Source organism: Oncorhynchus mykiss, chromosome 4, assembly GCF_057628025.1.
Source record: "Oncorhynchus mykiss isolate SJ-2025 chromosome 4, ASM5762802v1, whole genome shotgun sequence".
Classification (NCBI taxonomy): domain Eukaryota; kingdom Metazoa; phylum Chordata; class Actinopteri; order Salmoniformes; family Salmonidae; genus Oncorhynchus; species Oncorhynchus mykiss.
Genome location: NC_143025.1, coordinates 84,539,824 through 84,567,276, shown reverse-complemented (window position 1 = coordinate 84,567,276; position 27,453 = coordinate 84,539,824). Strand labels below are relative to the sequence as shown.

General features: G+C 42.6%; 1 protein-coding gene across 1 annotated transcript in view; it reads right to left on the bottom strand.

Annotated features, from left to right (window-relative positions):
- Positions 1 to 27,453, bottom strand: part of LOC110521089 (alpha-(1,6)-fucosyltransferase) — a 168,454-nt gene that overhangs the window by 55,144 nt on the left and 85,857 nt on the right. Inside the window, exon 2 of the mRNA XM_036976164.2 lies at positions 1,270 to 1,825. Coding sequence (XP_036832059.1) covers positions 1,270 to 1,472 — 203 coding nt within the window. The 5' untranslated portion in view covers positions 1,473 to 1,825. The remainder of the gene's footprint in view (positions 1 to 1,269; positions 1,826 to 27,453) is intronic.

Below are 27,453 nucleotides of genomic sequence, written 5' to 3'. Positions count from 1 at the left end.
CTGTCTCTGACTGAGGCCCATCTGGACAGTGTCTGTCTGAAAGATGTCTTCAACAACAAACACTGTCTCTGACTGAGACCCATCTGGACAGTGTCTGTCTGAAAGATGTCTTCAACAACAAACCCTGTCTCTGACTGAGACCCATCTGGACAGTGTCTGTCTGAAAGATGTCTTCAACAACAAACCCTGTCTCTGACTGAGACCCATCTGGACAGTGTCTGTCTGAAAGATGTCTTCAACAACAAACACTGTCTCTGACTGAGGCCCATCTGGACAGTGTCTGTCTGAAAGATGTCTTCAACAACAAACACTGTCTCTGACTGAGACCCATCTGGACAGTGTCTGTCTGAAAGATGTGTTCAACAACAAACCCTGTCTCTGACTGAGACCCATCTGGACAGTGTCTGTCTGAAAGATGTCTTCAACAACAAACACTGTCTCTGACTGAGACCCATCTGGACAGTGTCTGTCTGAAAGATGTCTTCAACAACAAACACTGTCTCTGACTGAGACCCATCTGGACAGTGTCTGTCTGAAAGATGTCTTCAACAACAAACACTGTCTCTGACTGAGACCCATCTGGACAGTGTCTGTCTGAAAGATGTCTTCAACAACAAACACTGTCTCTGACTGAGACCCATCTGGACAGTGTCTGTCTGAAAGATGTGTTCAACAACAAACACTGTCTCTGACTGAGACCCATCTGGACAGTGTCTGTCTGAAAGATGTCTTCAACAACAAACACTGTCTCTGACTGAGACCCATCTGGACAGTGTCTGTCTGAAAGATGTCTTCAACAACAAACACTGTCTCTGACTGAGACCCATCTGGACAGTGTCTGTCATGAATCCTACCTTTGTTTTCCAGACAATATTGAATAATTACAAAAGCAAGGGATTTAATCGGAGACCAGCTGTCCGAAGTGTGTGTGTGTGTGTGTGTGTGTGTTTTCCAAAGCAATTGAGGATATCACAGGGGGGAAATGAAAGCTGCACCTATGGCTGGACTTATGACTAATGCAAGCACGTACGCCATCACACACACACGCATGCAAGGAAACACACACACACACACACACACACACACACACACACACACACACACACACACACACACACACACACACACACACACACACACACACACACACACACACACACACACACACACTCGCATGGAAGTACACACGCACACAAACGCACACACACAATCCCACCTCCCCCATACCTCTAACCCTCTACACACATCTCCCTTCAGGTAGGTAGTTACCTGAGGGACTCAGCCATGCGTCGTAGGTCCTCGTTCTGCTGCTTGAGGCGTTCCAGCTTGGCAAGGATCTTGGATAGCTCTCTGCTGGATCTCTCTGGGTGCTCACTGTCCCTCACCAGGTGGCCCCCGATGTAGAATAGCAGCGTGCCCCACGCCAGCAGTACCAGGGTAACCCAGCGCCAGGAGCCCGCCCAGGGCCGCATCGTAGCTCAGGCTGCCCACCTACACACACCGTCGCGACCCGTCACAATAGCCGCCTGGGCATCCTCACTGGCACCGCAGTGCAGGGGCAGTGGGAGGGAGGTGGTGAGAGAGAGGAGGGTTTTTGGGGCAGTGTATCTCTGGTGAGGTTTAGCCTCCTCTCCGTGTGCTAGAGCATGACCGACGCCCCTTGCTGTTGTTCCAGCCCTGTCCTGCTAGGGTCTCCACCTCTTGCTCTTTGTGACTGTGTCGCCTTCCACTCCACTCCTAGCCCCCTGCTGGTCCCCCCTGGTCTGTACGTGTCACCACTTCCTCTAGCGTCCTCCTGTCTTACTTCATGTGTTTGGCCTGGCTCCTTTGGGGACAGAGAGAGAAAGAGAGCTAGTCAAACAGACAGAAAGACAAAGGGATTGATGGATGGACAGATGGACAGACTGACACACACACGGACCCACATAGACAGACAGATGCCAGGGGAGCTGAGCAACAGAGCCAAACTCCCAGAGAAGGACAGACGCAGCTCAGAGGAACAAGGCTTGCTGGCTGTAACAGTGGGGGCATTGTGTGACTGGCCCTGACAGAGCCGAGGCTCAGCAACCCCACAGGATTGTTCAGCATGACACTGCAATTTACATTTCCACCGTGATGTACAACGCTCCAAGAGCCACAATGCGCTGTGATGAGAAAACAAAGAGACTGGGATGTTCTGTTTTCTCTCTCTCTCTCTCTCGCTCTCTCTCTCTCTCTCTCTCTCTCTCTTTCTCTCTCTCTCTCTGTCTCTCTCTGTCTCTCTCTGTCTCTCGCTCTCTCACTCTCTCCCTATCTCTCTCTCTGTCTCTCTTTCTCTCTTTCTCTCTTTCTCTCTCTAGCTCTCGTTTCAATTCAATTCAATTCAAGGGCTTTATTGGCATGGGAAACATGTGTTAACATTGCCAAAGCAAGTGAGGTAGACAACATACAAAGTGAAAATATAAAGTGAAAAACAACAAAAATTAACAGTAAACATTACACATACAGAGGTTTCAAAACAGTAAAGACATTACAAATGTCATATTATATATATATATACAGTGTTTTAACAGTGTACAAATGGTTAAAGGACACAAGATAAAATAAATAAGCATAAATATGGGTTGTATTTACAATGGTGTGTGTTCTTCACTGGTTGCCCTTTTCTCGTGGCAACAGGTCACAAATCTTGCTGCTGTGATGGCACACTGTGGAATTTCACCCAGTAGATATGGGAGTTTTTCAAATTTGGATTTGTTTTCGAATTCTTTGTGGATCTGTGTAATCTGAGGGAAATATGTCTCTCTAATATGGTCATACATTGGGCAGGAGGTTAGGAAGTGCAGCTCAGTTTCCACCTCATTTTGTGGGCAGTGAGCACATAGCCTGTCTTCTCTTGAGAGCCATGTCTGCCTACGGCGGCCTTTCTCAATAGCAAGGCTATGCTCACTGAGTCTGTACGTAGTCAAAGCTTTCCTTAATTTTGGGTCAGTCACAGTGGGCAGGTATTCTGCCGCTGTGTACTCTCTGTTTAGGGCCAAATAGCATTCTAGTTTGCTCTGTTTTTTTGTTAATTCTTTCCAATGTGTCAAGTAATTATCTTTTTGTTTTCTCATGATTTGGTTGGGTCTAATTGTGCTGTTGTCCTGGGGCTCTGTAGGGTGTGTTTGTGTTTGTGAACAGAGCCCCAGGACCAGCTTGCTTAGGGGACTCTTCTCCAGGTTCATCTCTCTGTAGGTGATGGCTTTGTTATGGAAGGTTTGTGAATCACTTCCTTTTAGGTGGTTGTAGAATTTAACGGCTCTTTTCTGGATTTTGATAATTAGTGGGTATCGGCCTAATTCTGCTCTGCATGCATTATTTGGTGTTCTACGTTGTACACGGAGGATATTTTTGCAGAATTCTGCGTGCAGAGTCTCAATTTGGTGTTTGTCCCATTTTGTGAAGTCTTGGTTGGTGAGCGGACCCCAGACCTCACAACCATAAAGGGCAATGGGCTCTATGACTGATTCAAGTATTTTTAGCCAAATCCTAATTGGTATGTTGAAATTTATGTTTCTTTTGATGGCATAGAATGCCCTTCTTGCCTTGTCTCTCAGATCGTTCACAGCTTTGTGGAAGTTACCTGTGGCGCTGATGTTTAGGCCAAGGTATGTATAGTTTTTTGTGTGCTCTAGGGCAACAGTGTCTAGATTGAATTTGTATTTGTGGTCCTGGTGACTGGACCTTTTTTGGAACACCATTATTTTGGTCTTACTGAGATTTACTGTCAGGGCCCAGGTCTGACAGAATCTGTGCATAAGATCTAGGTGTTGCTGTAGGCCCTCCTTGGTTGGTGACAGAAGCACCAGATCATCGGCAAACAGCAGACATTTGACTTCGGATTCTAGCAGGGGGAGGCCGGGTGCTGCAGACTTTTCTAGTGCCCGCGCCAATTCGTTGATATATATGTTGAAGAGGGTGGGGCTTAAACTGCATCCCTGTCTAACCCCACGACCCTGTGTGAAGAAATGTGTGTGTTTTTTGCCAATTTTAACCGCACACTTGTTGTTTGTGTACATGGATTTTATAATGTCGTATGTTTTACCCCCAACACCACTTTCCATCAGTTTGTATAGCAGACCCTCATGCCAGATTGAGTCGAAGGCTTTTTTGAAATCAACAAAGCATGAGAAGACTTTGCCTTTGTTTTGGTTTGTTTGGTTGTCAATTAGGGTGTGCAGGGTGAATACATGGTCTGTTGTACGGTAATTTGGTAAAAAGCCAATTTGACATTTGCTCAGTACATTGTTTTCATTGAGGAAATGTACGAGTCTGCTGTTAATAATAATGCAGAGGATTTTCCCAAGGTTACTGTTGACACATATTCCACGGTAGTTATTGGGGTCAAATTTGTCTCCACTTTTGTGGATTGGGGTGATCAGTCCTTGGTTCCAAATATTGGGGAAGATGCCAGAGCTAAGTATGATGTTAAAGAGTTTTAGTATAGCCAATTGGAATTTGTTGTCTGTATATTTGATCATTTCATTGAGGATACCATCAACACCACAGGCCTTTTTGGGTTGGAGGGTTTTTATTTTGTCCTGTAACTCATTCAATGTAATTGGATAATCCAGTGGGTTCTGGTAGTCTTTAATAGATGATTCTAAGATCTGTATTTGATCATGTATATGTTTTTGCTCTTTATTCTTTGTTATAGAGCCAAAAAGATTGGAGAAGTGGTTTACCCATACATCTCCATTTTGGATAGATAATTCTTCTTGTTGTTGTTTGTTTAGTGTTTTCCAATTTTCCCAGAAGTGGTTAGAGTCTATGGATTCTTCAATTGCATTGAGCTGATTTCTGACATGCTGTTCCTTCTTTTTCCGTAGTGTATTTCTGTATTGTTTTAGTGATTCACCATAGTGAAGGCGTAGACTCAGGTTTTCCGGGTCTCTATGTTTTTGGTTGGACAGGTTTCTCAATTTCTTTCTTAGATTTTTGCATTCTTCATCAAACCATTTGTCATTATTGTTAATTTTCTTCGGTTTTCTATTTGAGATTTTTAGATTTGATAGGGAAGCTGAGAGGTCAAATATACTGTTAAGATTTTCTACTGCCAAGTTTACACCTTCACTATTACAGCGGAACGTTTTACCCAGGAAATTGTCTAAAAGGGATTGAATTTGTTGTTGCCTAATTGTTTTTTGGTAGGTTTCCAAACTGCATTCCTTCCATCTATAGCATTTCTTAATGTTACTCAGTTCCTTTGGCTTTGATGCCTCATGATTGATTATTGCTCTGTTTAAGTAGACTGTGATTTTGCTGTGGTCTGATAGGGGTGTCAGTGGGCTGACTGTGAACGCTCTGAGAGACTCTGGGTTGAGGTCGGTGATAAAGTAGTCTACAGTACTACTGCCAAGAGATGAGCTATAGGTGTACCTACCATAGGAGTCCCCTCGAAGCCTACCGTTGACTATGTACATACCCAGCGTGCGACAGAGCTGCAGGAGTTGTGACCCGTTTTTGTTGGTTATGTTGTCATAGTTGTGCCTAGGGGGGCATATGTGGGAGGGAATGCTGTCACCTCCAGGCAGGTGTTTGTCCCCCTGTGTGCTTAGGGTGTCAGGTTCTTGTCCGGTTCTGGCATTTAGGTCGCCACAGACTAGTACATGTCCCTGGGCCTGGAAATGATTGATTTCCCCCTCCAGGATGGAGAAGCTGTCTTCATTAAAATATGGGGATTCTAGTGGGGGGATATAGGTAGCACACAGGAGGACATTTTTCTCTGTTAGGATAATTTCCTTTTGAATTTCTAGCCAAATGTAAAATGTTCCTGTTTTGATTAATTTAATGGAGTGAGTTAGGTCTGCTCTATACCAAATTAGCATACCCCCTGAGTCCCTTCCCTGTTTCACACCTGGTAGTTTGGTGGATGGGACTACCAGCTCTCTGTAACCTAGAGGGCAACCAGTGGGTCCGTCTCCTCTATACCAGGTTTCTTGCAGGATGACAATGTCTGTATTACCGATTTCTTTGGTGAAGTCCGGGTTTCTGCTCTTTAGGCCAAAGGCAGATGACCTCAGGCCTTGGATATTCCATGATAATATAGTGAAGGCTTTTTGTTCCATAGAGTGTCCAATGTTGTTGGTCGTGGTTTGGCCTCAGGCCAGTAAGTGTGAGCAGAGCCTGCTGAGCATCTGGTACATGCCATTGGCTTCGGCGAGTGTGAGAGTGGGGGTTGGGACTGTTTGCCCGCTCACTACCTGGGCGTATGTGTGGCTTCCATGTTGAGGCCCTCTTTGCGGGGGTGGGGTGCATGGGGTGGGCAGGAGTGGCATAGGTCTGACCTGGGTGGGCCTAAATGGGGTGTGGGCATGGTTGACGTGGGGGGGTGTTGATTGGTTGGGGTGGGGGTGTGGATGTGTCTGGGTGTACTGTGGTCTGGATGTAATTCCTCTTGGCGTGGGTCCTCTATGTGTAGGTCCAGGGGGGGGTCCTGCAGATCTGGGAGGGTGTCTCGCTGGTCTGGATGGGGTGTCTATTGATCTGTTGCTCCTGTGTGAAGTGTTGGGGATACGTTTGAGAGCGATGTCCTTTAGAGTTCGGGCAAAGGTGGGCACTGCTGCCTTGTAGAGGTGGACCTGGTCATAGAGGCTGTTCAAGTCCAGGGTGGAGTGGTGGGCCAGGAAAACGTTTGGTTTTGAGGCACAGTCACGGGAAATACTTGCATTTACCCGCTGTATTGTGGCAGGGTGGAAGTCTTTTCGTGGTAGCAGGGTGGAGATAACCACTTGTGCGTTGGGGAAAGTAGAAGAAGCCTTTTCAATCACTCTCTTCAGTGCTGTGGCCACTCTTTCCTGCAGTGCTCTCAGGTCGTTTGTGCCTGTGTGTATTATTATGTGGCTGGGTGAGCCTAGTTTGGCCTCAGACAGAAGGTCGAGGGCACGCTGGGTGTTTGGACACCAGAGTTTAGACACACTGTGTTTGGGAAAAAGTTTTTTTTCTTCTATATATTTCCCATTTGAGTCCATAAGTAGTACAATCTGTGTCTTGTGTTTGTCCTCAGTGGGTGTGGGGGGGTTGTCAAAAGGGCTATCAGGGTGGCTGACAGGGGGGGTGCTCAGAGGGGGTGAGAGCCTCTGGGCTTGGGGTTCTTCATTTGTCTGTTCTGCTGTGATTTCGACTCTATGGTCAGGGTCTGGTGGGTCTGGTGTGGACTGTTCTGCTGTGGTGTCGACTCTATGTTCAGGGTCTGGTGTCTATGTTCAGGGTCTCTCTCTTACTCTCCCTCTCAGAGAGTAAGAGAGAGAAAGGGAGACAGAGAGAAAGACAGCGAGAGAGAGAGAGAAAGAGTTATCAAGAGAGAGAAAGAGTGATAGAGAAAGAGGGAGAGAGAGATAGAGAAAAGAGAGAGAGAAAGAGAGAGAGACAAAAGGAGAAAGAGAGAGTGAAAGAAAGAGTGAGAGAGACAGAGAAAGAGTGATAGAGAAAGAGAGACAGAGCGAGAGCAAGAGAGCGGGAGAGAGAGCGAGACAGAGCGAGAGAGAAAGAGAGAAAGAGAGATAGGGAAACAGAGAGAGAGGGAGACAGAGATTTTGATAAACTCCCATATCTACTGGGTGAAATTCCACAGTGTGCCATCACAGCAGCAAGATTTGTGACCTGTTGCCACGAGAAAAGGGCAACCAGTGAAGAACAAACACCATTGTAAATACAATCCATATTTATGCTTATTTAGTTTATCTTGTGTCCTTTAACCATTTGTACATTGTTAAAACACTGTATATATATATATATATAATATGACATTTGTAATGTCTTTATTGTTTTGAAACTTCTGTATGTGTAATGTTTACTGTAAATTTGTATTGTTTATTTCACTTTATATATTCACTTTATATATTATCTACCTCACTTGCTTTGGCAATGTTAACACATGTTTCCCATGCCAATAAAGCCCTTGAATTGAATTGAATTGAATTGATAGAGGGAGACAGAGATAGAGAGAGAGGGAGAGGGAGACAGAGAGAGAGAAATAGTAATAGAGAAAGAGAGACAGAGAGACAGAGATAGAGAAAGTGAGAAAGACAGACAGAGAGAAATAGAGCGAGAAAGAGAGAAATATAGATAGACAGAGTGTGAGAGAGAGAGAAACGGGAAGGTTTTCTGTAGTATTATAAATGTACGTTTTAAACTTCCTTAATAAGCACAATGTCTTGAGTAAAAGCCAAATTGGATTTATACCAAAACATTGCACGACTGATCATATTTACAACCTACACACCCTGATAGATAAACATGTCCACCAAAATAATATCAAAATATACGCTTGCTTTATCGACTTCCAAAAAGCATTTGTTACTATTTGGCATACAGGACTGTTCTACAAAGTTATTGAAAGTGGTGTAAGGGGTAATACATATGACATTATTCAATCAACTTATACTGGCAATACGTGCAGCATTAACATTTGCAAGAAAATAACAGAATTCTTTAACCAGGGGTGGGGCCTTCGCCAGGGTTGCAATCTGAGCCCTGCACTCTTCAATATTTACATTATTGAATTCGCCACTATTCTAGAAAAATCCTCAGCCCCTGTTGTTAGTCTTCACAATTCAGAGGTTAAATGCCTACTCTTCGCAGATGACCTATGCCTGCTGTCACCCACAGCACATTGCCTACAGCAGAGCCTTGACCTGCTAGAGCAGTACTGCCAGACCTGGGCCCTGGCAGTAAACCCCCAAAAGACTAAAATAATGATTTTCCAGAGAAGATCCAGATCTCAGGGAATTAGACCAAAGTTCTCAATTGGTATATATACAGTGGGGAGAACAAGTATTTGATACACTGCCGATTTTGCAGGTTTTCCAACTTACAAAGCATGTAGAGGTCTGTAATTTTTATCATAAGTACACTTAAACTGTGAGAGACGGAATATAAAACAATATAAAACAAAAATCCAGAAAATCACGTATGATTTTTAAGTAATTAATTTGCATTTTATTGCATGACATAACTATTTGATCACCTACCAAACAGTAAGAATTCCAGCTCTCACAGACTTGTTAGTTTTTCTTTAAGAATCCCTCCTGTTCTCCACTCATTACCTGTATTAACTGCACCTGTTTGAACTTGTTACCTGTATAAAAGACACCTGTCCACACACTCAATCAAACAGACTCCAACCTCTCCACAATGGCCAAGACCAGAGAGCTGTGTAAGTACATCAGGGATAAAATTGTAGACCTGCACAAGGCTGGGATGGGCTACAGGACAATAGGCAAGCAGCTTGGTGAGAAGGCAACAACTGTTTGCACAATTATTAGAAAATGGAAGAAGTTCCAGATGACAGTTAATCACCCTCGGTCAGGGGCTCCATGCAAGATCTCACCTCGTGGGGCGTCAATGATCATGAGGAAGGTGAGGGATCAGCCCAGAACTACACGGTAGGACCTGGTCAATGACATGAAGAGAGCTGGGACCACAGTCTCAAAGAAAACCATTAGTAACACACTACGCAGTCATGGATTAAAATCCTGCAGGATGAGTACAACCCCAAGAATACCATCTCAACAGTGAAGCATGGAGGTCGAAACATCCTTCTTTGGGGATCCTTTTCTGCAAAGGGGACAGGACGACTGCACCGTATTGAGGGGAGGATGGATTGGGCCATGTATCGCGAGATCTTGGCCAACAACCTCCTTCCCTCATTAAGAGCATTGAAGATGGGTCGTGGCTGGGTCTTCCAGCATGACAACAACCCGAAGCACACAGCCAGGGCAACTAAGGAGTGGCTCCGTAAGAAGCATCTCAAGGTCCTGGAGTGGCCTAGCCAGTCTCCAGACCTGAACCCAATAGAAATTATTTGGAGGGAGCTGAAAGTCCGTATTGCCCAGCGATAGCCCCGAAACCTGAAGGATCTGGAGAAGGTCTGTATGGAGGAGTGGGACAAAACCCCTGCTGCAGTGTGTGCAAACCTGGTCAAGAACTACAGGAAACGTATGATCTCTGTAATTGCAAACAAAGGTTTCTGTACCAAATATTAAGTTCTGCTTTTCTGATGTATCAAATACTTATGTCATGCAATAAAATGCAAATTAATTACTTAAAAATCATACAATGTGATTTTCTGGATTTTTGTTTTAGATTCCGTCTCTCACAGTTGAAGTGTACCTATGATAAAAATTACAGACCTCTACATGCTTTGTAAGTAGGAAAACCTGCAAAATCGGCAGTGTATCAAATACTTGTACTCCCCACTGTATACATAGAGTACTGCACACACTACAATTACTTAGGTTTAAAAATAAGCTTAACTGGACACCATATTAATGAGGCAGTGAGTGAACTGAAAGAGAAAGCAGGGCATTCTACGCCATTACAAAAAAAATCAAATTGAAATACCTATGAAAATTTGGCTAAAACTAATTGAATGTGTCATTGAACCAATTGCACTTTATGGCAGCGAGGTGTGGGATCCACTTGCAAAACAAGATTTCATCAAATGGGACAAACACCCATTGAAACCCTGCATGCAGAGTTCTGTAAGATGCATGCAGAGCAGAATTAGGCCAATACCCACTAATAATACAAATTCAAAAAAGAGCAATTCAGTTTTGGAAACATCTAAAATACAGTGACCCCCTCTCATATCATTACCAAGCCCTGCAATGCCAAGAGCTGAGCAAAGAAAAGAGTCCCTTCATCCAGCTGGTCCTGGGGCTGAGTTTACAAACTTGTTCTACTAACACACTGAAGCCTCAGGACCAGAACATCCAATCAATCAGAATAAACCAAATTACAACACAGTCAAAACAAAACTACATTGCTTATTGGGAAACACAAGCACAAAGCAAAATGCAATGCTATCTGGCCCTAAATCGACAGTACACTGTGGCTAACTATTTGACCATGGTTACTGATCAAAACCTTAGAAAAACCTTGACAAAGTACAGGCCCAGTGAACACAGCCTTGCCATTGAGAAGGATAGACACAGGAAAACCTGGCTGCCTGTAGAGGAAAGGCTGTGCAACCACCTCACAACAGCAGAACCTGAGACGGAGCTGCATTTCCTGACAAAATGTAAAAAATATAAACAATTAGAGAGTGTCATTTCCCCAAATTTGAAACCCTTATTCAAGGTTTCAAAGACCTCTCTGATGAGAGTAGGCTACCCGTCCTGTTGGGGGAGGACGCAGAGAGCTGTGGGATGGCAGCGCACTATATTGCTGCCTGCCATAAGATGAGGGACAGTGTCTGACAGACCAATCAACCTGCACATGTACTCTACTATATGCTTATTGTTATTGTTATGGTTATTTTGACCCTTGGTTATTGTTGTTACTGTTGTCCCATCGACAATTTTGATTCTTCTTATTTTCATATTTTAAATATCCAAAGTAAGCTTTGGCAATATGTACATTGTTATGTCATGCCAATAAAGTAAATTGAATTGATTTGAATTGAATTGATAGAGAGTGAGAAAGAGAAAGACAGACAGAGAGAGAGAGAGAGAGAGAGAGAGAGATAGAGGAGAGAGAGAGAGAAAGAGAGAGAGTGAGAGAAAGAGTGATGGAGAGAGAGAGAGTGAGAGAGGGCGAGACAGAGAGAGAGTGAGAGAGAGAAAGAGAGAGAGAGAAAGAGAAAGATATGCAGAGAGATAGAGAGAGAGAGATACAGAGAGAGAGAGCGAGAGAGAAAACGAGAGAGAGAGTGAGAGAGAGAGAGAGAGAGAGAGAGAGAGAGAGAGATAGAGAGAGCGAGAGTGAGACAGAAAGAGAGAGAGAGAGAGTGAGAGTGGGCGCGAGAGAGAGCGATACAGAGAGAGATGCTGCTAGTCCCATCCACCAAACTACCAGGTGTGAAACAGGGAAGGGACTCAGGGGTACAGAGGATAGAGGAGACCTAACTCACTCCATCAAATTAATCAAAACAGGAACATTTTACATTTGGCAAGAAATTCAAAAGGAAATTATCTTAATTAACAGAGTAGAATGTCATCCTGTGTGCTACCTATATCCCCCCACTACAATCCCCATACTTTAATGAAGACAGCTTCTCCATCCTGGAGGGGGAGAACAATCATTTCCAGGCCCAGGGACATGTACTAGTCTGTGGTGACCTAAATGCCAGAACTGGACAAGAACCTGACACCCTCAGCACACAAGGGGACAAACACCTGCCTGGAGGTGACAGCATTCCCTCCCCCATGTGCCCCCCTAGGCACAACTATGACAACATAACCAACAAAAACGGGTCACAACTCCTGCAGCTCTGTCACATGCTGGGTATGTACATAGTCAGTGGTAGGCTTCGAGAGGACTCCTACTGTAGGTACACCTCCTGGCAGTAGTACTGTAGACTACTTTATCACTGACCTCAACCCAGAGTCTCCCAGAGCGTTCACAGTCAGCCCACTGACACCCCTATCAGACCACAGCAAAATCACAGTCTACTTGAACAGAGCAATACTCAATCATGAGGCAACAAAGCCACAGGAACTGAGTAATGCTATAGATGGAAGGAATGTAGTGTGGAAACCTACCAAAAAAACCATTAGGTAACAACAAATTCAATTCCTTCTAGACAACTTCCTGGACAAAACATTCCACTGTAATAGTGAAGGTGTAAACTTGACAGTTGAAAATGTTAACAGTATATTTGACCTCTCAGCTTCCCTATCTAACCTAAAAATGTCAAACAGAAAACCAAAGAAAATGAACGCCAATGACAAATGGTTTGATGAAGAATGCAAAAATCTAAGAAAGAAATTGAGAAACCTGTCCAGCCAAAAACATAGAGAACCAGAAAAACTGAGTCCACGCCTTCACTCTGGTAAATCACTAAAACAATACAGAAATACACTACGGAAAAAGAAGGAACAGCACGTCAGAAATCAGCTCAATAATTGAAAAATCCATAGACTCTAACCAATTCTGGGAAAATTGGAAAACACTAAACAAACAACAACACAAAGAATTATCTATCCAAAATGGAGATGTATGGTTAAACCACTCTATAACAAAGAACAAACAGATACATATATAACAAATACAGGATCAAATACAAATCTTAGAATCAACTACTAAACACGACCAGAACCCACTGGATTCTCCAATTACATTGAATGATTTACAGGACAAAATAAAAACCCTCCAACCCAAAAGGGCCTGTGGTGTTGATGGTATCCTCAATGAAATTATAAAATATACAGACAACAAATTCCAATTGGCTATACTAAAACTCTTTAACATCATCCTTAGCTCTGGCATCTTCCCCAATATTTGGAACCAAGGACTGATCACCCCAATCCACAAAAATGGAGACAAATTTGACCCCAATAACTACCGTGGGATATGTGTCTACAAAAACCTTGGGAAAATCTTCTGCATTATCATTAATAGCAGACTCGTACATTTCCACAGTGAAAACAATGTACTCAGTGAAAACAAATGTCAAATTGGCTTTCTACCAGATTATTGTACGACAGACCACAAATTCACCCTGCACACCGGAATTGACAAACAAACAAAACAAAACAAAGGCAAAGCCTTCTCATGCTTTGTTGATTTCAAAAAAGCTTTTGACTCATTTTGGCATGAGGGTCTGCTATACAAACTGATGGAAAGTGGTGTTGGAGGAAAAACATACAATATTATAAAATCCATGCACGCAAAAAACACACACGTTTCTTCCCACAGGGCCGTGGGGTGAGACAGGGATGCAGTTTAAACCCCACCCTCTTCAACATATATATCAACTAATTGGCGAGGCCACTAGAACAGTCTGCAGCACCCGGCCTCACCCTACTAAAATCTGAAGTCAAATGTATACTGTTTGCTGATGATCTGGTGCTTCCGTCACCAACCAAGGAGGGCCTACAGCAGCACCTAGATCTTATGCACAGATTCTGACAGACCTGGGCCCTGACAGTACATCTCAGTAAGACCAAAATAATGGTGTTCCAGTTGCCAGGACCACAAATACAAATTCCATCTAGACACCATTGCCTTAGAGCACACAAAAAACTATACATACCTTGGCCTAAACATCAGCGCCACAGGTAACTTCCAGCTGTGAACGATCTGAGAGACAAGGCAAGAAGGGCATTCTATGTCATCAAAAGGAACATAAAATTCAACATACCAATTAGGATCTGGCAAAAATACTTGAATCAGTTATAGAACCCATTGCCCTTCATGGTTGTGAGATCTGGGGTCCACTCCCCCATCAAGAATTCACAAAATGGGACAAACGTCAAATTGAGACTCTGCATGCAGAATTCTGCAAAAATATCCTCTGTGTACAACGTAAAATACCAAATAATGCATGCAGATAACCAATAATTATCAAAATCCAGAAAAGAGCCATTAAATTCTACAACCACCTAAAAGGAAGCGATTCCCAAATCTTCCATAACAAAGCCATCATGAACCTTGAGAAGATTCCCCTAAGCAAGCTGGTCCTGGGGCTCTGTTCACAAACACAAACAGACCAGGACAGCAACACAATTAGACCCAACTAAATCATGAGAATACAAGAAATATAATTACTTGGCACATTGGAAAAAATGTACAAAAAAACTGAGCAAACTAGAATGCTATATGGCCCTGAACAGAGAGTACACAGTGGCAGAATACCTGACCACTGTGACTGACCCCCACGTAAGGAAGGCTTTGACACTGTACAGACTCAGTGAGTATAGCCTTGCTATTGAGAAAGGCCGCCGAAGGCAGACCTGGCTTTCAAGAGAAGACAGGCTATGTGCACACTGCCCACAAAATGAGGTGGAAACTGAGCTGCACTTCCTAACCTCCTGCCAAATGTATGACCATATTAGAGACACATATTTCCCTCAGATTACAAAGATCCACAAAGAATTTGAAAAGAAACTCGATTTTGATTAACTCCTCTACTGGTGAAATACCACAGTGTGCCACACAGTAGCAACATTTGTGACCTGTTGCTACAAGAAAAGGGCAACCAGTGAATAACAAACACCATTGTAAATACAACCCATATTTATGTTTATTTATTTTCCCTTTTGTACTTTAACCATTTGCACATCGTTACAACACTGTATATATACATAATATGACATTTTTAATGTTTTTATTATTTTGGAACTTCTGTGAGTGTCATGTTTACTGTACACAGAGATAGAGACGAAGGAACTTCTGTGAGTGTCATGTTTACTGTACACAGAGATAGAGAGAGAAGGAAGATTGTATCATCAGAGGGAGAGATAGAGACGAAGGAACTTCAGTGAGTGTCATGTTTACTGTACACAGAGATAGAGACGAAGGAACTTCTGTGATTGTCATGTTTACTGTACACAGAGATAGAGAGAGAAGGAAGATTGTATCATCAGAGGGAGAGATAGAGACGAAGGAACTTCAGTGAGTGTCATGTTTACTGTACACAGAGAGAGAGACGAAGGAACTTCTGTGAGTGTCATGTTTACTGTACACAGAGAGAGAGAGAGAGAGAGAGAGAGAAGGAAGATTGTATCATCAGAGGGAGAGATAGAGACGAAGGAACTTCTGTGAGTGTCATGTTTACTGTACACAGAGATAGAGACGAAGGAACTTCTGTGATTGTCATGTTTACTGTACACAGAGATAGAGACGAAGGAACTTCTGTGAGTGTCATGTTTACTGTACACAGAGAGAGAGAAGGAACTTCTGTGATTTTCATGTTTACTGTACACAGAGATAGAGACGAAGGAACTTCTGTGAGTGTCATGTTTACTGTACACAGAGATAGAGAGAGAGAGAGAAGGAACTTCTGTGAGTGTCATGTTTACTGTACACAGAGAGAGAGAGAAGGAACATCTGTGAGTGTCATGTTTACTGTACACAGAGAGAGAGAGAAGGAACTTCTGTGAGTGTCATGTTTACTGTACACAGAGAGAGAGAGAAGGAACTTCTGTGAGTGTCATGTTTACTGTACACACAGAGAGAGAGAAGGAACTTCTGTGAGTGTCATGTTTACTGTACACAGAGAGAGAGAGAGAAGGAACTTCTGTGAGTGTCATGTTTACTGTACACAGAGATAGAGACGAATTAACTTCTGTGAGTGTCATGTTTACTGTACACAGAGAGAGAGAATGAACTTCTGTGAGTGTCATGTTTACTGTACATAGAGAGAGAGAGAAGGAACTTCTGTGAGTGTCATGTTTACTGTACATAGAGAGAGAGAGAGAAGGAACTTCTGTGAGTGTCATGTTTACTATACACAGAGAGAGAGAGAAGGAACTTCTGTGAGTGTCATGTTTACTGTTCATTTTTGTTTATTTGACATTTGTATATTATCCACTTCACTTGCTTTGGCAACGTTAAATAATGCCAATGTATCTCCTTGAATTGAATTGTGAGAGACAGAGGGAGAGAGATATATGTATATATATATGAGAGAGAGAGAGAGAGAGAGAGAGAGAGAGAGAGAGAGAGAGATGGATCTGCGCTGCCGGGTTAATGAGAATACACACCTTATCTATCAACTCCTAACCCCATCAAAGTGTTTGACTTGGAGATGCTGGGTATAGAGTTGAGATGCTGTGTATAGAGTTGAGATGCTGTGTGTAGGATTGAGATGCTGGGTGTAGAGTTTAGATGCTGGTTAAAGAGTTGAGATGCTGGGTATATAGTTTAGATGCTGGGTATAGAGTTGAGATGCTGGGTTAGGGTTTAGATGCTGGGTATAGTGTTGAAATGCTGTGTATAGAGTTGAGATGCTGGGTATAGAGTTGAGATGTTGGATATAGAGTTTAGATGCTGGGTATAGAGTTTAGATGCTGGGTCTAGAGTTTAGATGCTGGGTATAGAGTTTAGCTGCTGGGTATAGAGTTTAGCTGCTGGGTATAGAGTTGAGATTCTGGGTATAGAGTTGAGATTCTGGGTATAGAGTTGCGATGCTGGGTATAGAGTTGAGATGCTGTGTATAGAGTGCATTGAGACATAATAGGGAATGGCCTGTGTGGCTTTACTAGGGATATATCAAGTTCCTCATGTGTCTGTGTGGAGTATGGGATTGGCTGATGGCCAGTGTTATCATGGGTGGTCTTATAGGCCTTCTCTGTGTGTGTGGGTGGGTGCTTGCGTGCATGTGTGCGTTTTTAAGTCTGCATGTGTCTTTGGTTCTGCATGCATATTCTTGTACGTGTGAGACAGTATCGCTTCGGGCTAGCGTAGTAAAAGGTAAGTTAACTGTTCTGCCAGTGTACGTCAGCGTGTGGATTGTGGAACATGCAGAGCAGTTGGTATGTAAGGACATGTAATTGGTGCCATGTAATTCCATAGAGACCCTTCATGCTTTACTGACTTACACCCCTCAACACAGCTGCGGCTCACACACAACTAGCTGTCCTTCTGGCCTCCTATTGATCTATCACCATGATATTGTGCCACTGTGCACCGTGTCGGCTCAAAGAGGCCCTGCTTCCTGTTTCATGCAAACAACAAGCCGTAATGGTGGACCACTCCTTCTAGCCTGCTATTGAGAGCCATCGTGATATTGTGCCACTGTGCACCGTGTCGGCTCAAAGAGGCCCTGCTTCCTGTTTCATGCAAACAACAAGCCGTAATGGCGGACCACTCCTTCTAGCCTGCTATTGAGAGCCATCGTGATATTGTGCTATTGTGCTCCGTGGCGGCTCTGCACTGTTGCTGTGACTAACACGAGCTGACATAAGGACAGGTTGATGTTCTATATGTAGGGCAGTGGTATGCTGATCTGTGGTTGTATTATGAAAAGAAAGCAGCGAGAGGGGTAGCTACGTGTTGCCAGCTAATGCATTTGCTTGGTGGAGGGGTACTGTGAATAACTCTTCACCGTGTTAGAGGGATACAGGCTGGCTGGCAGGCTGGAGCAGTAATGAATGAAGACTGTGTTCAGTGGTCCATGTCAGGGTGAGCACGAGACTAGCACTGGTCCCAGATCTGTTTATAGCCATCTCTTACAGTATGCTTTTGATATACAGTACCAGTCAAAAGTTTGGACACACCTACTCATTCCAGGGTTTTTCTTCATGTTTACTATTTTCTACATTGTAGAAGACATCAACACCATGAAATAACACATATGGAATCATGTAGTAAGCAAAGACGCATTAAACAAATCAAAATCTATTTTATTTTTGAGATTCTTCAGAGTAGCCACCCTTTAACCTTGATGACAGATGTGCAAACTCTTGGCTTTCTCTCAAACAAATTCATGAGGTAATTACCTGGAATGCGTTTCAATTAACCTTGTTAAAAGTAAATTTGTGGAATTTCTTTCCTTCTTAATGTGTTTGAGCCAATCAGCTGTTTTGACAAGGTAGGGGTGGTATACAGAAGATATCCCTATCTGGTTAACCTCTAGTGACTCCCCTTCCCGCATGCGGGAGCGTAATCATCGCCTGACACTAATTAGCATAACGCAACGGACATAAATATTCCTAGAAAATATTCCTATTCATGAAAATCACAAATGAAATATATTGAGACACAGCTTAGCCTTTTGTTAATCATCCTGTCATCTCAGATTTTCAAAATATGCTTTACAGCCAAAGCTAGACAAGCATTTGTGTACGTTTATCGATAGCCTAGCATAGCATTTTGTCCAGCTAACTTGGTCACGGAAATCAGAAAAGCAATCAAATTAAATAGTTTACCTTTGATGAGCTTCAGATGTTTTCACTCACGAGACTCCCAGTTAGATAGCAAAAATATTATTTTTGTAGGCGAAATAGCTCCGTTTGTTCTTCACGTTTGGCTGAGAAATCGCCCGGATATTGCAGTCACGAAAAAGGCTTAAAATATTCAAAATTAGCTCCATAATATCGACAGAAACATGGCAAACGTTGTTTATAATCAATCCTCAAGGTGTTTTTCAAATATCTATTCGATAATATATCCATCGGGACAATTCGTTTTTCAGTAGGACCGATTGGAGTAATGGCTACCTCTGTATTTTACGCAAGAATCTCTCTGGGAGCATCAGGTGACCACTTGCGCAATGTAGCCGCTTACGGATATTCTTCAACATAAATGCGTAAAACTACGTCACAATGCTGTAGACACCTTCGTGAATACGGAGAAAGAGTAATCTGGTTGATAGCCCATTCACTGCTCAATAGGGACTCATTGGAATGCAGCGCTTTCAAAACATGAGGCCCTTCCGGATTGGATTTTTCTCAGGCTTTCGCCTGCAACATCAGTTCTGTTATACTCACAGACAATATTTTTACAGTTTTGGAAACTTTAGAGTGTTTTCTATCCTAAGCTGTCAATTATATGCACATTCTAGCATCTTGTCCTGACAAAATATCCCGCTCACTGCGGGAACGTTTTTTTATCCAAAAAAGAAAATACTGCCCCCTAATCACAACAGGTTTTAAAGACCAAGTCCATATTATGGCAAGAACACCTAAAATAAGCAAAGAGAAAATGACAGTCAATCATTACTGTAAGACATGAAGGTCAGTCAATCCGGAACATTTAAAGAACTTTCTTTAAGTGCAGTCGGAAAAACCACCAAGCGCTATGATGAAACTGGCTCTCATGAGGACCGCCACAGGAAAGGAAGATCCATTAGAGTTAACTGCACCTCAGATTGAAGCCCAAATAAATGCTTCACAGAGTTCAAGTAACAGACACATCTCAACAATCAACTGTTCAGAGGAGACTGTGTGAATCAGGCCTTCATGGTCTAATTGCTGCAAAGAAACCACTACTAAAGGACACCAATAAGAAGAAGAGGCTTGTTTGGGCCAAAAAACACGAGCAATGGACATTAGACAGGTGCAAATCTGAATTTGAGATTTTTGGTTCCAACCGCTGTGATTTGTGAGATGCAGAGTAGGTGAACGGATCATCTCCGCATGTGTGGTTCCCACCGTAAAGCACGAGGAGGTGTGATGTTGTGGGGGTGCTTTGCTGGTGACACTGTCTGCGATTTATTTAGAATTCAAGGCACACTTAACCAGCATGGCTACCACAGCATTCTGCAGCGATACACGATCCCATCTGTTTTGAGCTTAGTGGGACAATCATTTGTTTTTCAACAGGACAATGACCCAACAAACCTCCAGGCTGTGTAAGGGCTATTTGACCAATAAGGAGAGTGATGGAGTGCTGCATCAGATGACCTGGCCTCCACAATCCCCCAACCTCAACCCAATTGGGATGGTTGTGATGAGTTGGACCACAGAGTGAAGGAAAAGCAGCCAACAAGTGCTCAGCATATGTGGGAACTCCTTCAAGACTGTTGGAAAAGCAATCCAGGTGAAGTTGGTTGAGAGATTGCCAAGACTGTGCAAAGCTGTCATCAAGGCAAAGGGTGGCTACTTTGAAGAATCTCAAATATAAAATATATTTTGATTTGTTTAACACTTTTTTGGTTACTACATGATTCCACATGCGTTATTTCATAGTTTTTATGTCTTCACTATTATTCTATAATGTAGAAAATAGTAAAACTAAAGAAAACCCCTTGAATGAGTAGGTGTGTCCAAACTTTTGACTGGTACTGTACAGTACAAACAGATCTGAAGCCAGGTTAGTGTTTGTCCTGACATGGCCCTTATGGATGTGTTTGTGCTCTCTGGCAAGACAATGACTTGGCTAAACACTCCAAACAGGTCTGGGACCAGGCTAAATTATATGAACTCCTGCTATAACAAACATTGTGTTGAAAATCCAAAATTGTTTGCATAGTCAACTTACACACAGCTCTGACACACACACTTACCCAACCAGACATGCCACCAGGGGTCTTTTCACAGTCCCCAAATCCAGAACAAATTCAAGAAAGCGTACAGTATTATATAGAGCCATTATTGTTCCATCTCATATTGCTGAAATGATCAGCAAACCTGGTTTCAAAAAACAAATAAAGAAACATCACGGCACAACGCTTCTCCCCTATTTGACCTAGATAGTTTGTGTGTTTGTATTGATATGTAGGCTGTGTTTTTAAATATGTAGTTCTGTTCTTGTCTATTAATGATCTGCATTATGTCATATTTCATGTTTTTTATGTACCCCAGGAAGAGTAGCTGCTGCTTTTGCAACAGCTAATGGGGATCCTAATAAAATACCAAATAATCCCAATTGAAACAACAAACAGCTAAACTCAGGGCCATAGTTAACCAGCACAGGACAATGTTTCTTTGCATGTACCGTCTATAACACACAGTAGGTTACAATGACTTCAATAAAATAGTTGGAATTGGAAACTAGATCTGAAAGTGAAATGGCAGGCTGTCTGTTATTGTGATTTAAGGGTTCAATACAGACATCGTTGATGTGAATATGAGGTGATAGGAGGGGCAACACTGTACTACATTGCATTTTCTCATATCTTGAATATACAATGTCCTTGAGTTGCTGCGAATAAGGCTCCACAAGGCACTTTCTATCAACAATAAAATGATAATAATATCAGGTCTAGATAAAAACAAAATGTATCTGCCTCGATACCGGAGGAAGGACCGTGAGGCGGTTTTGCTGACAGCATTGACATTTTTATACAAGTTGGCCGTTTACTGCTATTTTCTGTCCCCCTTCCTCCCCCTCTTCTCTTCCTCTCCAAAAAAGAGCAACCTGATTGAAAGTGAAGCGCCAGCGATTCCAGCCTAAATGCAATATGCGATGGCTACTTTTTGAATTTGCACTCTTGTGACTGGAGGGAATAGAAGGGAATGAAGAGCGCAGTGCTCTTCGTAAGTGGATTGACTCGCAACGCCAAATAGCCTGCCATCTCGCCAATCTTCTCACCGACCCTCACTCCCCTACCTTAACGCCGCCCTCTACCCATAATACCTTTCCCCTGGCAGTCACGGTAACCGCAGCAGGGAAGCGCCGCTGCTCATATGATGCGTGACCTTTGAGTTGACTAACTCACAGTACTGCCAAGACTGGGAGATGACATCATCACACTCATGTAACCGCACACACACAGACACACACACACGCACACAGAGAAACTATAGGACCACCAGGATACTGTCGTTGTGAAAGGGGTGAGAGAACGTAGAGTTAGAAGAGCTAGACATGAAGCCCAAGGAGAGGTCATCTATATCACAAGGCCATAGTCACCAAGCAATAAGCACTGGGATGAAAGCCACTCTATTGAATAATGCACGATGCTGTACTGTAGAAGAGGACTTATATTACACTTTTAGTGGCTTTCAGACTCAAGGACTGTATTTATTTTGTGTGTGTGTGTGTGCTTCTGTATGTGTGTGTGTGTGTGTGTGTGTGTGTGTGTGTGTGTGTGTGTGTGTTTGTGTGTGTGTGTGTGTGTGTGTGTTTGTGTGTGTGTGTGTGGTTACATGAATGAGTGCATATTAGCGTGTACTCCTGGTCATACCTGGAATAATTATAGTTTTAATGCTGCAACATGTAACTTGTTGGGCGACCCGTCATAATTCACGTAGAAATTTGAGTTACAGATCTGTCATTTTCATTGAAAGCAAATCTAAGCAGCAGTAGATCTGTTCTATGTTGCTATTTGTATTCTTCCCGTTCTTAAGTTACATTTCTATCTGATAATTCTGTAAATATCCATTCTCCTGAATGTCCATTGCTCCAGGTGTACATAACCAAGTCAAACAAATGAACAAATTAGATTTTGTACAGATAATTATAAATATGTTGTGATGCTCAACTACCGTGTGGCTCTTTCAACATGCCACTGAAAAGGTTGAAAGCTGCAATTAATTGTATGATACCTGAAAATACTGTAGAGTAATTTAATGCCATTGACAAACATTGCATAGATAGAGCAAGTTGGATGCCTAGAAAAAAACAACTAAGAAATGATTTGTCCATCTGAAGGTAAGTGTTCTTGTTTCAAACACACACTATAACGTCTATAAAGGGGTAGTTTATTCAGAATACAAACTAACATGATTTTCAGCCTAGTTGATAGTTGATTTAAGAAGACAATTTTGGGATGTTTAGTTTCCTTTCGCCATAGCCATAGATCTTTACTACTGAGCATTCTCAGTATCACTTAACATTAAACTGTTATTGTGCCTATGTAATACAACTGGAAATACTTTTGGAGCAACATTTTATTAGCATGATGTTACATAAAATGTTGGTAATTGATATTTAATTGCATAGCGATGATCTGAGAGTTTTTGTAACTACTGTACACAAGAGTAATAGTGACTGTTCCTTATTCCACTTATGTAATAACTCCATTATTATGCAATTCTAAAATAATTTCCAAAGTCCTATGTAACAGCAAGGTTGCTACTGTAATGATCACAAAGTTACAGTTTGTCAAGTGTTACTGTATTACTGTACTGTATTACCTTACTGTATTACTGTACTGTATTACCTTACTGTATTACTGTACTGTATTACCCTACTGTATTACTGTACTGTATTACCCTACAGTATTACTGTACTGTATTACTGTACTGTATTACCTTACTGTATTACTGTACTGTATTACCCTACTGTATTACTGTACTGTATTACCCTACTGTATTACCTTACTGTATTACTGTACTGTATTACCGTACTGTATTACCTTACTGTATTACCCTACTGTATTACTGTACTGTATTACCTTACTGTATTACCTTACTGTATTACTGTACTGTATTACCTTACTGTATTACTGTACTGTATTACCTTACTGTATTACCTTACTGTATTACTGTACTGTATTACTGTACTGTATTACCTTACTGTATTACTGTACTGTATTACCTTACTGTATTACTGTACTGTATTACCTTACTGTATGTCTCACACATTATGGAAATATATTTGTTAGTCATTTTGAAGCTGTAAAAGTGGTCTAATGTTGAGCGGATTCCATCCAAGTCCGTCGGATTTCATTTGAGGCTATATTTAAGATGCATATGTGCTTATGATCTTATATTTAGACTAATTCAACTAACTGTTGTAGTTTTTGGTTCTTCATCAAATATTTGGCAGCAGTTAAATAAATATATTTCTGTTTTCAAATAACTTCAAATAATATTTGGTTTTCTGAAAGGTTTTCAAAATACCTTCAAGTATGATTTGTTTTTCTGAGACCTGTATTTGATATCATAGAACATAGTTACCTTTTAGTGTAAACGCTATATAAATGATAAGTGACTACCATGAGTACTTGAAAAGTCCTGGTCTGCTCCTGGTATTACCTTTGCAGTAGGTATCTTGGGGGGACAGAATCACCCCCCCGGCTAAGAACAAGATGGAGGGGATGATGAGTGCGCTGGCTCATATAAAGAGAAACAAGAAGTAGACCTGTGGTTGAATACAGCAAATAGACCCGTATGTAAACCTCATACTGACTCATCCTTAGGAGTAGTCTACAGCCTATTCAGTTAGCATGCTGCATTTCACCTAGTTTTGGGGAAAGTGCAGAACGGGCTGATTTTCTGGGGTGTAGCGGAGGCGTGTGTCTATTTATCTGTGTGTGTGTGTCTCGATGGTGTGTGTCTGTGTGTGTGTGTGTGCTGCTGGCTGGTGCAGAGGCCACCGGGGCTGGGCCGGGCATGGTTGGCTGCACATACAGGAGCCAGCTGCATATTTCATGAGTTGCTGTTTACTTGACAACATTTCCAGGCTGAGTCCATTAACTTAAATGGCACAGAGCACACTGAGATATCTGGGTATGGAAACCATAGAGGAACATAGAAGGAAAGACAAACAGAGGAACGAAAGAGGAGGAAGAAGGAGGGAGAAAAATAATGAGGGAAAGAAAGAGACGAAGGAGGGAGATAGGGAGAGAGAATGAGAGAGGGGGGGAAGAGAAAAAGAGAGAGGGGGAGAGGGGGGAGAGAGAAAGAGGGAGAGGGGGAGAGGGGAGAGAGAGAAAGAGAGCGAGAAAGAGAGAGAGCGGGGAGAGAGAGAGAGAGAAAGAGAGAGAGGGGGGGAGAGAAAGAGAGAGAGCGAGAGGGGTGGGAGAGAGAAAGGGAGAGAGAGAGAGAGAGAAAGAGAGAGAGAGAGAGGGAGGGGGGAGAGAGAAAGAAAAGGAAGAGACAGACAGACAGACAGATGGTGGGAAGAGGGAGTGTGTTTGTGTAGATTGTTATGCAAACAAGGCTTTAATAGGGACAAAGGGACACATGATTAGCAGTAAAACACTCGTATCATTCCCCTGTTTCATTACTTTTTATGTCCAAATAAAAGCGAGCTGCAGCAGTAGGCTTGGTATGGGCCCCACCTGCCAGGCTGCGGGGCCAATCTGCCTCCCTGACGAGTGACGGTGAATCTGAGGGGCTCAGACGTGGTCAAGTACTCGCTCGTAAATCCAAACAACCCGGAGGACCAGAGAGTGACTGGGAGAGGCAGAGAGAGGATGGAAGAGGAAGAGAGAGGTTAGAAGAGGCAGAGGGATTCTGGAAGAGGCCACGAGAGGCTGGGAGAGGCAGAGAGAGAATGAGAGAGGCAAAGAGAGAGAGCAACTGGGAGAGACAGAGAGAGGCTGGGAGAGGCAGAGAGAGACTAGGAGAGACAGGGAGAGGCAGAGAGAGGCTGGGAGACGCAGAGAGAGGAGGCAGAGAGAGGCTGGAAGAGGCAGAGGGAGGCTGGAAGAGGCAGAGAGACACAGGGTGAGACTGAGAGACGCATGGAGAGGCAGTGAGGGGCTGGGAGAGGCAGAAAGAGGCAGAGAGAGAATGACAGAGGCAGAGAGAGGCAGAGACAGACAGAGAGAGAATGACAGAGTCAGAGAGAGGCAGGGAGAGGCAGAGAGAGAATGACAGAGTCAGAGAGAGGCAGAAAGAGGCAGAGAGAGAATGACAGAGGCAGAGAGAGGCAGAAAGAGGCAGAGAGAGAATGACAGAGGCAGAGAGAGGCAGAGACAGACAGAGAGAGAATGACAGAGTCAGAGAGAGGCAGGGAGAGGCAGAGAGGTTGATAGAGCACTCGGTTGTAGGTAACACTCCGAAAAGGGAGAGGAAGAGAGAGAGAGAGAGAGAGGGGGGAGAGATGTATTAAATGTGTATACAGCAAGATGTTGATAGTCCTTCATATTCATGTGGCTCATCATCCCACTTGTTGTTGATTCTTCACAAAAAAATTTAGTTTTATATCTTTATGTTTGAAGCCTGAAATGTGGCAAAAGGTCGCAAAGTTCAAGGGGGCCGAATACTTTCGCAAGACACTGTATATATATATATATATATATATATATATATATATATATATATATATATATATATATATATTTACAGTATGTGTGTGACTACAGTGCCTTGCAAAAGTTTTCGGCCCCCTTGAACTTTGCGACCTTTTGCCACATTTCAGGCTTCAAACATAAAGACATAAAACTGTATTTTTTTGTGAAGAATCAACAACAAGTGGGATGATGTCAGATGAAACCAAAATTGAACTTTTTGGCAACAATGCAAAACGTTATGTTTGGTGTAAAAGCAACACAGCTCATCACCCTGAACACACCATACCCACTGTCAAACATGGTGGTGGCAGCATCATGGTTTGGGCCTGCTTTTCTTCAGCAGGGACAGGGAAGATGGTTAAAATTGATGGGAAGATGGATGGAGCCAAATACAGGACCATTCTGGAAGAAAATCTGATGGAGTCTGCAAAAGACCTGAGACTGGGACGGAGATTTGTCTTCCAACAAGACAATGATCCAAAACATAAAGCAAAATCTACAATGGAATGGTTCAAAAATAAACATATCCAGGTGTTAGAATGGCCAAGTCAAAGTCCAGACCTGAATCCAATCGAGAATCTGTGGAAAGAACTGAAAACTGCTGTTCACAAATGCTCTCCATCCAACCTCACTGAGCTCGAGCTGTTTTGCAAGGAGGAATGGGAAAAAATTTCAGTCTCTCGATGTGCAAAACTGATAGAGACATACCCCATGCGACTTACAGCTGTAATCGCTGCAAAAGGTGGCGCTACAAAGTATTAACTTAAGGGGGCTGAATAATTTTGCACGCCCAATTTTTCAGTTTTTGATTTGTTAGAAAAGTTTGAAATATCCAATAAATGTCGTTCCACTTCATGATTGTGTCCCACTTGTTGTTGATTCTTCACAAAAAAAATACAGTTTTATATCTTTATGTTTGAAGCCTGAAATGTGGCAAAAGGTCGCAAAGTTCAAGGGGGCCGAATACTTTGGCAAGGCACTGTATGTGTATGTTTTTGTAGATATAGGCCTATTGTAAATGTGTATAATTGTAGCGTCATCATCTTAATTGTGAAAATAAATACAAATGCACACATAACTTTAAGCTACATAGTCATTTGACAGGTTATGAACTGTCCATTGTCCAGCACAGTAATTGATAAAACAGGACCATGTTTGAAAAACAAGTGGTTCTGTGCTTATGTCAATATTTCACAGGTAAACTAGCGGTTACAGAAATCAGGAATCTATAATCTATACTACCCTACCTCCTGTAGTTATGTTCTGTTGGGTACCTCCTGACCAAAACACTTTTATTTTTCAATGACATTGTTGTGTCTTTGGCTATGCCGGATTAAGTGATATGACATGCTATT